Source organism: Neoarius graeffei, chromosome 19 (assembly GCF_027579695.1).
Source record: "Neoarius graeffei isolate fNeoGra1 chromosome 19, fNeoGra1.pri, whole genome shotgun sequence".
Taxonomy (NCBI): Eukaryota; Metazoa; Chordata; class Actinopteri; order Siluriformes; family Ariidae; genus Neoarius; species Neoarius graeffei.
In genome coordinates this window covers 56,515,082-56,528,322 of record NC_083587.1, presented here as the reverse complement: position 1 = coordinate 56,528,322, position 13,241 = coordinate 56,515,082, and the positions used below count along the sequence as shown (strand labels likewise).

At 41.2% G+C, this 13,241-nt stretch overlaps 1 protein-coding gene across 1 annotated transcript in view; it reads left to right on the top strand.

The window, feature by feature from the left end:
- iglon5 (IgLON family member 5) overlaps positions 1-13,241 on the top strand; it is a 336,125-nt gene that overhangs the window by 313,540 nt on the left and 9,344 nt on the right. Inside the window, exons 5-6 of the mRNA XM_060900951.1 lie at positions 10,198-10,329; positions 12,122-12,242. Of these exons, the coding sequence (XP_060756934.1) occupies positions 10,198-10,329; positions 12,122-12,242 (253 nt within the window). The remainder of the gene's footprint in view (positions 1-10,197; positions 10,330-12,121; positions 12,243-13,241) is intronic.

Sequence of the window (13,241 nt, the reverse complement as noted above, 5' to 3'; positions counted from 1 at the left end):
TCCATTATCTGTAACCGCATATCCTGTGCAGGGTCGCAGGCAAGCTGGAGCCTATCCCAGCTGACTTTGGGTGAGAGGCGGGGTACACCCTGGACAAATCTCCAAATCATCACAGGGCCGACACATAGAGACAAACAACCATTCACACTCACACCTACGGTCAATTTAGGCCAAGTTTACATTAGACCGTATCTGTCTCGTTTTCTTCGCGGATGCACTGTCCGTTTACATTAAAACGCCTGGAAACGCCGGGAAACGGGAATCCGCTAGGGTCCACGTATTCAATCCAGATCGTGTCAGCTCCGGTGCTGTGTAAACATTGAGGATACGCGGATACGCTGTGCTGAGCTCTAGCTGGCGTCGTCATTGGACAACGTCACTGTGACATCCACCTTCCTGATTCGCTGGCGTTGGTCATGTGACGCGACTGCTGAAAAACGGCACGGACTTCCGCCTTGTATCACCTTTCATTAAAGAGTATAAAAGTATGAAAATACTGCAAATACTGATGCAAATACTGCCCATTGTGTAGTTATGATTGTCTTTAGGCTTGCCATCCTTCCACTTGCAAGTGGTAAGTGACGCGCATGCCCGATATGCACTGGATCACACACACAGCGGCTCAGTCCCGAATCACTGCTCGTGCACTTCACTCGCGCGCTCTGTGAGCTGCGCAGGGCCGGAGTGCACACCCTCCAGAGGGCACTCGCTGTTCAGGGCGGAGTGATTTGGAGCGCAGGATGCCTGCAGAGCCGAGCGTATCCGTGTATTGGCGTTGCTGTGTGCACGCGAATCGTGTATTGGCGTTGCTGTGTGCACGCAAATCGTGTATTGGCGTTGCTGTGTGCATGCTAATCGTTTTAAAAACGTTAATCTGATGATCCGCTGATACGGTCTAATGTAAACCCCACCTTAGAGCCACCGATTATCCTAACCTGCATGTCTTTGGACTGTGGGGGAAACCGGAGCACCCAGAGGAAACCTATGCAGACATGGGGAGAACATGCAAACTCCACACAGAAAGGCCCCCGTCAACCACTGGGCTCGAACCCAGAACCTTCTTGCTGTGAGGCAACAGCGCTAACCACTACACCACCATGCTGCCCCTATTCTGATATAACAGGGAGAGAAAAAAATGTAAAACTTCCTTAAACATGGGATAAAGTTCAGGTTTATCACAGGTTAGCTCCAAAAGAACAAGAGACATATTTTTATTTTATTCATCATTTTCCAGCAACGTTAAACATTCAAGTTGATATTAACAAGAAATCCAGCATAGTACTGTAATAGTAGCGGAGACAGCAGTCCTAATGTAGGACTTGAAGTCCCAGAATGCAATGCAGCTACATGCCACCATTGCTCCAAGTTCCAGCAGAGACTCAGCTTGTCTACTTAGCAAACTACGAGACGATAAGCTCGATGGCAGTATTAGCATGCAAGTTGACACTTGAGAAGCTAATCTGTATGAGTAGAGTGTAGAGATGAGGAGGTGAGACAGCTGGACTGACTCAAGGATTAAAGCGCTGCTGCATTGCTATCTTTAGACAGAGATGAACAAGAGCTAAATCTCACTAAACCACTATCATCAGATAGCTGAACCGCATTGTGGGTAATGTAGGAAAGTGAAAACAGATTATCACTGGATCACGTTAAATATAAAGCTATAACAGGGGAAAAAATGAAACTGGAGAACTTGTTTTAAAGGCATTGCAACCATCAATATAATTCACGCATCAAAGCTAAAGCTAGATCATTAAAACCACTGTCAGGTGAAGAAGTGAATAACATTGATTATCTCATTACATCAGCACCTGTCAACGGGTGGGATATATTAGGCAGCAAGAGAACAGTCAGTTCTTGAAGTTGATGTGTTGGAAGCAGGAAAAATGGGCAACGTTAATGCTGACACCTTTCTGTTTTAGCCAGCATTAACCTTTTCAGCAGTTTGTGCTACACTAGCTCTTCTGTGGGATTGGACCATATGGGCTAGCCTTTGTGTCCCATGCAAATCAATGAGCCTTTGACACCCATGACCCTGTCGCCGGTTCACCGGTTGTCCTTTGGATCCTTGGACCACTTTTGGTTGGTACTATCCACTGCATACCGGGAACACCCCACAAGATGTGCCATTTTTAAATGCCCAGACCCAGTCATTCCGCAATCACAGTTTGGCCCTTATCAAAGTCACTCAGATCCTTATGCTTGCCTATTTTTTTCCTGCTTCCAACACATCAACTTCAAGAACTGACTGTTCTCTTGCTGCCGAATACTTGTATATCCCACCCCTTAACAGGTGCCATTGTAATGAGATATGTAATCAATGTAATTCTCTTCACCTCTCAGTGGTCATAATGTTATCGCTGATTGGTGTATTGTCACTTTTTTTTTTCTACAGAGACTATCCCAGAGCTCATTACAGTATTGTCCAGTAAACACACTACTCATATCACATTAGCAAAACTCCTCATTTGCATGTTTTAACAGGCCCTTATTGACTTCCAGTCTTAATTTCCTCTTAGTTAATGTCCTGTTGCCATCGTAAAGGCGATCCAATACTTTATTAGCTCAGGTGAAGTTTGTTAGATGGAGATCCAATTACAATCTGATGCAATTTCCCTTAAGAAAAAAGCAACAAAATGATGGGTCAAGATGTTTGTTGCTTGTAAATAGGAAGTAACAAACCAGACTTGGAAGGAAAGTGAGGCTCCATGTGCTTAGTTTATTACAATACAATCCATATTCCAAATCATTAATCAGGGTATGATCAAGCACAGTAATGACATTAATCATCAAAATGAACAATCCAGAAAGTAGTCAAACAAGCAGGAGCAAAATGGGGAATGAATGAATGAATGAATGAATGACTACACAAATAGGGAAATTGCAGCTCAGAACTTCCACAATACAAAAGACTGGCAAGACCGCGAAAGCCACATGCTTGTATAGTACAAACAAGGAAGTGAACAACTGCTTCGAAGCCTGGAGATAGTGGCCTCTGCTGGCAGAGAGGGGCACTGTCCTGGACTAGTGTGGCACAACACCAGTACAATATTTAGGGCCCGAGCCCGAATGGGCGAAGGCCCTATTGATCTTGTAAGAGTTCACTATTCTTCTTCTTCTTCTTCTTCTTCTTTATTTTTCTCCGCTGTTGGGCCATTTTCGGGGCGCTTGCCATGGGCGAAAACGCACGAAATTTGGCACCAGTTCCGAGAATTGCCACCGCTACTCAGAACCAAAAGCCCAAACTTGGCCGGGGCTCAGGGCCTCTATAGCGCCCCCTAAGTCGTTGTGATTTTGGCCTCCCGCATTAAGGTGCCTGGTTGCCATGTAGTTTGTAGTAGTGGCATGCCATTTGGTACGCATATGTATCTCAATAAGCCGGACAAAAATGTAATGCCAATGCATTAGCCACGACCAACAGGAAGTGAGGTAATTTCACTTTTGTGCGAAATGCATGGCCACGAAGAGGGCGCAACTCCTCCTAGACCGTTCATAGGAATGTCACCAAAATTGATACACATCATCTACAGACATGGCTGACAAAAGTTACTAAATACGTTTCACGTAGGATAAACCGTTCAGAAGTTATACATCAATCAATTTTCAATGCACAATTTTACATGCTTAAAAATTCATAACAAATCTTCTAATTGCTCAAAACTGCTCATACTTCACACGCAAATCACTCATTGGGCTTCTGACATGTTACCCAATTTCTGTGACATTTCGCCACTGGGGGCGCTATTTTTGGGCAAAAAATCCAATCTTTCCTCAAATTTGGTCAAACTTCACGGCCACCCTCTTACTACCTCCCATGTCATGTATACCACATTTTGGGAATTTTCGTCCATGGGGGGCGCTGTTTTTGGCCAACGCAATTGCTCCAAAACGGGTTTTTGGTAAATAATTCCATAATGCTTTTCCTTCACACCACTACCTTGTGATAGTACGTTGCTGTTGTAGACACTTATTTTTCCAACTCATAATCGCTCATGTACAGCATAGCGCCACCTACTGACATGGGAAAAACCAAAAAATTTATTCTTCAAAAATCTATATCTCATCTTCTATTTACTCAATTGTCATCAAACTTCATACGCAAACTCTTCATAGCTCACCTGACATATACGCCAAATTTTGTGCACTTTCGCCCCTGGGGGTGCTGGTTATGGCAAAAATGATATTGCAGCTTCTGATTTGTCAAACTTGGCAAGCAAACTCTTTACAAGACCCTTATTGGGGCGCTTGCCATGGTCGACAACGCACGAAATTTGGCTCCTTTTCCTTAGACTGCCACCGCTACTGAGAACCAAAAGCCCAGATCCAGGCGGGCCTCAGGGCCTCTATAGCGCCCCCTAACGTGTTGTGATTTTTGCCTCTCGCATTAAGGTGCCTGCTTGGCATATAGTTTCTAGTTATTATTATTATTATTATTAGGGCCCGAGCACCGTACAGTGCGAGACCCTATTGTTTTTGAAGGATTATTATTATTATTATTATTATTATTATTAGGGCCCGAGCACCGTACAGTGCGAGACCCTATTGTTGCCATGTGTCCAATTCTGTGCTTTGTCGCCATTGTGGGAGTAATGTCTCTTGCCGAAGAAGCTGTGGAAGGTATTTCGCGGGGACGCATGCCCCCGCCCCCCTTGGCCGCTGGCGCGAGGGCCCGTCAAGGCCGCTTGCGGCTTTAATTAATATTATTATTCATACAGGACACTTTTTCGATGGAATAAAAACGCAGGTTTTTCCCTTCTAGCAGGTTTCATTCATTTGGTTTGATAGCATGCAATATTGTTAGCATATCGCTTATCCTACATGTATTACGTCACTCTACCCAATGGAGAACAAGCATTGAATATGGTTTACAATATTGCATGGTTGTCAAGACAACATGATGTCACACGTCAGAGACGTAAAACTTCAGCGCTAGCAAGCGACTGTGACAATTTGTAAACAAACATGGCTGCCAGGTTTGCTTCAATAAATACAGAAGATTTTGAGAGAATTTTGAAAGAGAAAGATGCGTTAAACATGTGAAAGGAATGTGTATGTATAATAATAATAATAATAATAATAATAATAATAATGGCTTTTTCTCATGGTATATCAGATATATTCCATTCAGCTACTTGTCTCTGACTCGTTCAATATCATGCTAGCTGAATGGAATATATCTGATATACCACTCAATGCCAGCCAATATTATTTAATTGTTTAATTGCTGATCTCATAATGCTTCAAAAACTCCATTTATTTATTTATAACAGATAGCATAACTTCATTAATACTAGCCAGTTAGCAATCTAATCATTTAAACCAGTTGACTGACATACTGTAATTCAAATGTGAGAGCATGATATATTTGTGGGGGAATATATCAGGAACTAGAGGACACTATAACATTAACAGCATTTAGCAGACACTCTTATCCAGAGCGACGTACCCAGAGCAGCCTGGGGAGCATTTGGGTGTTAGGTGCCTTGCTCAAGGGCACTTCAGTGATTCCTGCTGGTCCTGGGACTCAAATCGTCAACCTTTTGGTCCCAAAGCTGCTTTTCTAACCTTTAGGTCATGGCTTCCTCAGTTGACAAGTAAACAAAAACTTCTACATGTAAAAATCTACCTTTAGAACCAATAGTAAGTGATTGGCTCTAAAACTTTAGAACCCTACTTGACAAAGCCTAAAAGCACATTTTTCCTGTAAGACAGAGAGTTAATTCTAGAAAACACACCTCATGACTGACCTTCATAAAAGCATCTGAGGACAAGGTTCATTGCTACCTGGTAGAGTGAACATTACATGAAAAGTCTGTCTGTTTTTTAAAATGATCTTAAAGGAGAACTGAAGGCAATTTTTTATGAACAAAATTCTATTTATCTAATTTTATTAAATATCAGAATGCATTTTTGATAGCAATTTTTTCACTGCAAGTTATGAGTGTCTGAAATATGCTATGTAATATATCAGTCCATATGTCAAAGCAATGGCCATAAACGAGATTCATTGAGACCTGTGCGAGACATCGTAGGACGGAAGTAAAACGTACAGCGGAAATCAAATCGACCAACATCTGCCAACGTTATCAAAAGACGCGTGTGCCCTCTTTCGAATGCTGACGTAATCAAGCCGGAAGTTTTGTTTGTTTTGATAGCAATCAGGAAAGTTTGAAAAAAGTAGGCAGTAATCATCATTTAAACTGTTTTTTTGTGCAATATTTCGTTTGGAAAACAGTGTAAGTATAATATTTAATTGCAATTAGAATGAATGAATGAATTTATTTTATTTCGAACATGTATAAAAAAAGTATGTAACTATTTGTACATACAAAAGAAAGAAAACGAGAAAGTGACAAAAAAAAGAATAAATAAAATTAAAGCCGCAAGCGGCCTTGACGGGCCCTCGCGCCAGCGGCCAAGGGGGGCGGGGGCATGCGTCCCCACGAAATACCTTCCACAGCTTCTTCGGCAAGAGCCATTACTCCCACAATGGCGACAAAGCACAGAATTGGACACATGGCAACAATAGGGTCTCGCACTGTACGGTGCTCGGGCCCTAATAATAATAATAATAATAATAATCCTTCAAAAACAATAGGGTCTCGCACTGTACGGTGCTCGGGCCCTAATAATAATAATAATAACTAGAAACTATATGCCAAGCAGGCACCTTAAAGCGAGAGGCAAGAATCACAACATGTTAGGGGGTGCTATAGAGGCCCTGAGGCCCGCCTGGATCTGGGCTTTTGGTTCTCAGTAGCGGTGGCAGTCTAAGGAAAAGGAGCCAAATTTCATGCGTTGTCGACCATGGCAAGCGCCCCAATAAGGGTCTTGTAAAGAGTTTGCTTGCCAAGTTTGACAAATCAGAAGCTGCAATATCATTTTTGCCATAACCAGCACCGCCAGGGGCGAAAGTGCACAAAATTTGGCGTACATGTCAGGTGAGCTATGAAGAGTTTGCGTATGAAGTTTGATGACAATTGAGTAAATAGAAGATGAGATATAGATTTTTGAAGAATAAATTTTTTGGTTTTTCCCATGTCAGTAGGTGGCGCTATGCTGTACACGAGCGATTATGAGTTGGAAAAAAAAGTGTCTACAACAGCAACGTACTATCACAAGGTAGTGGTGTGAAGGAAAAGCATTATGGAATTATTTACCAAAAACCCGTTTTGGAGCAATTGCGTCGGCCAAAAACAGCGCCCCCCATGGACGAAAATTCCCAAAATGTGGTATACATGACATGGGAGGTAGAAAGAGGGTGGCCGTGAAGTTTGACCAAATTTGAGGAAAGATTGGATTTTTTGCCCAAAAATAGCGCCCCCAGTGGCGAAATATCACAGAAAGTGGGTAACATGTCAGAAGCCCAATGAGTGATTTGCGTGTGAAGTATGAGCAGTTTTGAGCAATTAGAAGATTTGTTATGAATTTTTAAGCATGTAAAATTTTGCATTGAAAATTGATTGACGTATAACTTCCGAACGGTTTATCCTATGTGAAACGTATTTAGTAGCTTTTGTCGGCCATGTCTGTAGATGACGTGTATCAATTTTGGTGACATTCCTATGAACGGTCTAGGAGGAGTTGCGCCGTCTTCGTGGCCATGCATTTCGCACAAAAGTGAAATTACCTCACTTCCTCTTGGGCGTGGCTAATGCATTGGCATTACATTTTTGTCCGGCTTAGTGAGATACATATGCGTACCAAATGGCATGCCACTACTACAAACTACATGGCAACCAGGCACCTTAATGTGGGAGGCCAAAATCACAACGACTTAGGGGGCGCTATAGAGGCCCTGAGCCCCGGCCAAGTTTGGGCTTTTGGTTCTGAGTAGCGGTGGCAATTCTCGGAACTGGTGCCAAATTTCGTGCGTTTTCGCCCATGGCAAGCGCCCCGAAAATGGCCCAACAGCGGAGAAAAATAAAGAAGAAGAAGAAGAATAGTGAACTCTTACAAGAGCAATAGGGCCTTCGCCCATTCGGGCTCGGGCCCTAATAACATAAAGAGCTAAGACATTACAATACACCGCACATTTTTCGAAAAAGGAGTGGGAAGAAGTACAATACTTTTTTTAATTTCCCACCCCTTTTTAACTACCCCGAAATCCAAACTACATTAATACACCTATAAAAATATATACCATATATACACTTCATGAATATCTATATAAATATATAATTACAAAAATAAATATATACTACATACCATATATGCACTTCATAAATATCCATATAAATATTTAATTACAAAAATACATATCTACTTCATACCTATCCCTGTAAATATGAAGATATAAACTATCCCCATAAATAAATATATACCATATATACCATATACTAAGTTAGTTCTAATATAACAATCAACCCTATTCTATTTATCCCTCATCATCCTCCGTTGACATATTTCCTCTTCTATATATTAGTTGCCAATACAAGTCACGATATAAGGTTACTAAAACCTCATCTCATCTCATCATCTCTAGCCACTTTATCCTGTTCTACAGGGTCGCAGGCAAGCTGGAGCCCATCCCAGCTGACTATGGGCGAAAGGCGGGGTACACCCTGGACAAGTCGCCAGGTCATCACAGGGCTGACACATAGACACAGACAACCATTCACACTCACATTCACACCTACAGTCAATTTAGAGTCACCAGTTAACCTAACCTGCATGTCTTTGGACTGTGGGGGAAACCGGAGCACCCGGAGGAAACCCACGCAGGTTACTAAAACCGAAAACATAATTGAATAACACGTTAATTAAGAAATAAAGCAAGTTTAAAAATGACTTCAGTTCGCCTTTAACTTGAGTTGCTTTGGAAACTGGGCTTTGAATGAAATGCAGCAGGGATATATAGTTCAAAAGCACACCAGGAAAGCAAACTATTTTGAAAGAGGCTCTAGATAGGAATTTCACAGCTGGAGTTTCAGAATTTGACTGGTTAAGAAGAAATCTTTATACCCTAGATCATTCAGAGGTAGTTAAATTGATAGCGTTTCAAAGGGTAAAGTAGTGCTTGGACCCCTGTGATTGCTTCCAGAAATTTTATTCATGTACATTTAAAAATCTGGCCCAAGATAACATGAGCTAACATAGCAAGATAATACATTTTTTTTTAAAAAAAAAAAAGCATTTTGATCTTTTTCCAAGGTTTAACAAGTAAGAAGTCAGGCTAATTAATCGTCATGGCAACAAGTAGCAAGAATAGGAAATACTGACCATATTAGGAAAGTGGGGAAGCAAAAAAGGGATAAAGTGTACAAAATTACATATCATTACAGTATAACTGTGCTCAGGTCATACAGAGGTGATACACACACAGAATTTTGGATGTTGAGCATTTTTCAGATGAAGAATCCTGACATGAAGATAGCATAGCATAAGGCCGGGTTAAGTGTCCTGCAACAAATTTTAATCAGGGCAGGCATTCTTGGCAAATGTAACTCCCTGGGGCATCTTGATGAGATTATTTAGCAGGAAGATTTTTTTTTTTTTTTTGTGAAAAAAATGGCTCTTAAACAAAAAAGCAAGAGATCATTTTGCCTTCTCTTTGCCAAATTAGCATAAGTTCAAAATAAAGATTTACATATTAACTTTACCCACACGTCTCAAAAATCTGCCTCGTAAAACAATCATTTAAACAAGATGGCACCAAGAGACTGAATATTTTTCACGATAACTTTCCACTATCCTACTTTGAATTAAAAGCATCCATTTCCCTGACAATACTCAAGAGAAATACATTGGAGCACCACTAACCTGCTTTCTCCCTCTCCTTAAAACTTGCTGTGCCTTTTACATCCATCCACTCTGTCAAATTTCTGTAATAAACGTCAACTCACCATCCAGCCTCGTTAGTGAAGTGCTGTAGCTCATTTCTGAGCTAAATGACACTACGTCTACTAAACATTATTCATTTTGGCAATGTTTCACGCCGGCCACAGTCCAAACATTTTGATCACGCAGCTAAATAAACCATCAATTAGGCCCATTGAGTTTAAATAAACCCATTTGATCAAACATGCTAACAGTGATTGAGAGTCAGCAGCCGCTAATTAGCGCAATCGCATTGGGAGTGCGCTACTTTTTTATTATTAGCAACAGGAACACTCGGCTCAGCTGTTCCTTTAGCATCCTACAGGGTGGCTCAGATGTGACATTTAACCCCTTTGTCGTTTTTGTGTTGGCTTGCAGCTGGACGCACGTACGAGGGAGAATTTCTGGACATCACAGAGATCAAACGGCATCAAGCTGAAGAGTTTGTGTGCATCACGAGCAATGGTGTGGCGCAGCCAGATACTCGCCGTGTCAAGGTCACAGTGAATTGTGAGTCTGGTGACACACAATATGTTTGGAGCAATAGGAAACCCTCTTTATCAACTCAATAAACAGTTCTTTATGGTTAATCTGAGATATCTAGACAAAAATGGACAAAACACAGAAACTGATCTACATACACAACATCAGAGCAGTTCAAAAGTATAAAAAAAAGCACACACACACACACACACACACATCTCTTTAACTTGCTGAAATAGCAATGGATTTTGTCCCACCAGCGGGAACACTGGACCATCATCAGTTATCGGCCTTTCCCAGGGTGAACAAATCATCAATTCATTAGCCAGCCCGCCAGGCAAGTCAAAGCTCCAGTGTGCTGCCCAATGCCGTGTTATGTTTGCCTGGAAATCCAATTAACTAGACTGAAAGCAGCAAGTAATGCAATTTAACTCAAACATATAATAAGGTCATTATGAGCATTAATGCAGACAATGAAAAATAAACGAGTTCCCTAAGAGAAGCGACTTTATGTACACATCACATTGGACGTAAAGACTATTGGAGACTAGTTAGTGTCTTCATTTTTGCTTGAAGAAGTGTTTAAATGTAAGGTGCAAATGTCATCGTCAGAAATATCTAACACATTTTGTTACTGTTCTCATCATATGACTAATTCTGGAAAAAATGTTCAAGATAATTAACAAGCCTAGTAAAAATAGTAAAAATAGCTCCCACCAACTGCGAGACCATGTTATCGGATTCTCTACATTGTAGTGCACATGGTAGTGTTGAGGTTCTGACTGTTGAGCTTCTTTAGCGAGGTTACAATGGGGTGCAACCTTGGAAAAAATGCTCACCAGTGAAGAAGAAGAAGAAGTTCAACTTATATAGTGCCTTCCTCACACCCAAGGTCGCGTTACAATTACAAAAAAAAAAAGTACACCAAAAGAGGGTCAAGATGTAATTCCAATGGTGTAGCTGCACACAATCCCACCAAAAGGTGCACGAAGGTTTGTCCCAAACCACCTTCATAGTCACCGTGATGCCACCGGGCAACATCACTCGGAACACCACGCCAAGCACAGAGCGCTGGATAACCCCGAGGTAAAAAAGAGCAACGAGCTCATTGCAGTCCATAGCGAAAAGCGCAGGCATCACCCATGGCAGTCCAAGGCCTGAAGAGAACCGACACCCAGAACTGGGTCTGGAGCTACACCACAACTGGCGGACAAAACATTCAAACAAAGAACAAACATTAAATCATACAATCACAAAAAGAAAAACAAAGGGGGGAAAAGAAAACTAAAAAGCTCCAGTGAGAAGCCACTGAAGATTTCAGATCACAGATTTAAATCCTGGTGATGTCACAGCCATAGCCATAATCATGGGAGTAAAATTGGCCATACTCTCAGGGTGGGAAGGAAGGCATATACTCTCTCTCCCCTGTCGATCACAGTGACACTAGTCTGTGAGCATATGTATGCAAAAGATGGTAGATAGTGCTTTCCTCTGAGTATATTAATATTCCCTGTGTTGAACGATGAGCAGCTAGTTCAAAAATGTAGCTGGTTGTCTTCACCTTTCTCCAAGGAAGCACATGCTAGCCTTCAGCCTTCTGATATATATGATAGCTAAAATAATAAAAGATAAAGAACATAATAGTAGCAAGTCAAAATAAAAGGCCCTGGGTTGGAATCATAAAAACATTTCACTACTTATCCACAAAATTTCACTATCTGATCCTTTTTTTAATTAGCGTTATCGGATTATGAAGTCTGAAACCTCTTCAATTATAGAATTATAAGACAGTTCCAGTAAATTCCCACTCTTCCTCCAGATCCACCCATGATCACAGACGTAAAGAATATGCCAGCCCAAGTGGGGAAGACGGCCATCTTGCGCTGTGAGGCCATGGCTGTCCCTACTGCATCCTTCGAGTGGTACAGGGACGATCGGAGGTAACTATCAAAGCCTGTTTAGGTGACAGGTTTTAAGCTGCTGCTTTAATCTTACTGAGATGTCTTGAGAATTGTGGAATGTATTTTAAAATACCCAATCTACAGCATCTTATCTGTACCTTGATTATTTACAGTCGAAACAATACTGTGTGGACAACTGGGAGTTGAAGAGATGGAGGGAATGGGACAGTGACTAACACTTTCGTTTTCAGATCTACACCACCAGTCATTTTTCATTACTTTTCTTATCACTTTTAGGTGTGCAGGGTTTCTATTGTCTTTTTTTTTCACTGGCTGTCAGTGCGGCTCTGCAGTGCCACCTACTAAATTGAAGAACTGAAGAAATTATTATGGTTTTCCCCACAAGATTTCTTTCACATATGCTGCCAGTCATGCTGAACCTTTGCTGTGCAACCCATAAATTCAAGACTTTATATATACTTTATACTTTATATATACTTTATTTATATTTTGGGGGGATTTTTCCCCATATTTACCTCTGCCAACTTTGTTGGAGGAGGTTATTTTTTGCCTCTGTCTGTTTGTTTGTCTGTTCCCAAGATAACTCAAAAAGTAGTGAACAGATTTTGATGAAATTTGGAGGAAAGGTGGGCCATGGGCCAGTGAACACTTGACTCAATTTTGATGTGAATCCATATACATATGTGGATCCATGATCGAGATATGTACGTGGATTCAGGATTTTTTTTTTTTTTGCCTTTTCCCAAGGTAACTCAAAAAGTAGTGAACAGATTTTGATGAAAGTTGGAGGAAAGGTGGGCCATGGACCAAGGAATAATTGACTATATTTTGATGTGAATCCAGTTATATATGTTGATCCAGATATGTATGCGGATCAAGGATTTTTTTTTGTCTTTTCCCAATGTAACTCAAAAAGTAGTGAATGTATTTTGATGAAAAGTGAGCCATGAGCCAAGGAACAACTGACTCTATTTTGATGCAAATCCAGATATCTATGTGGATCCAGGATTTTTTTTT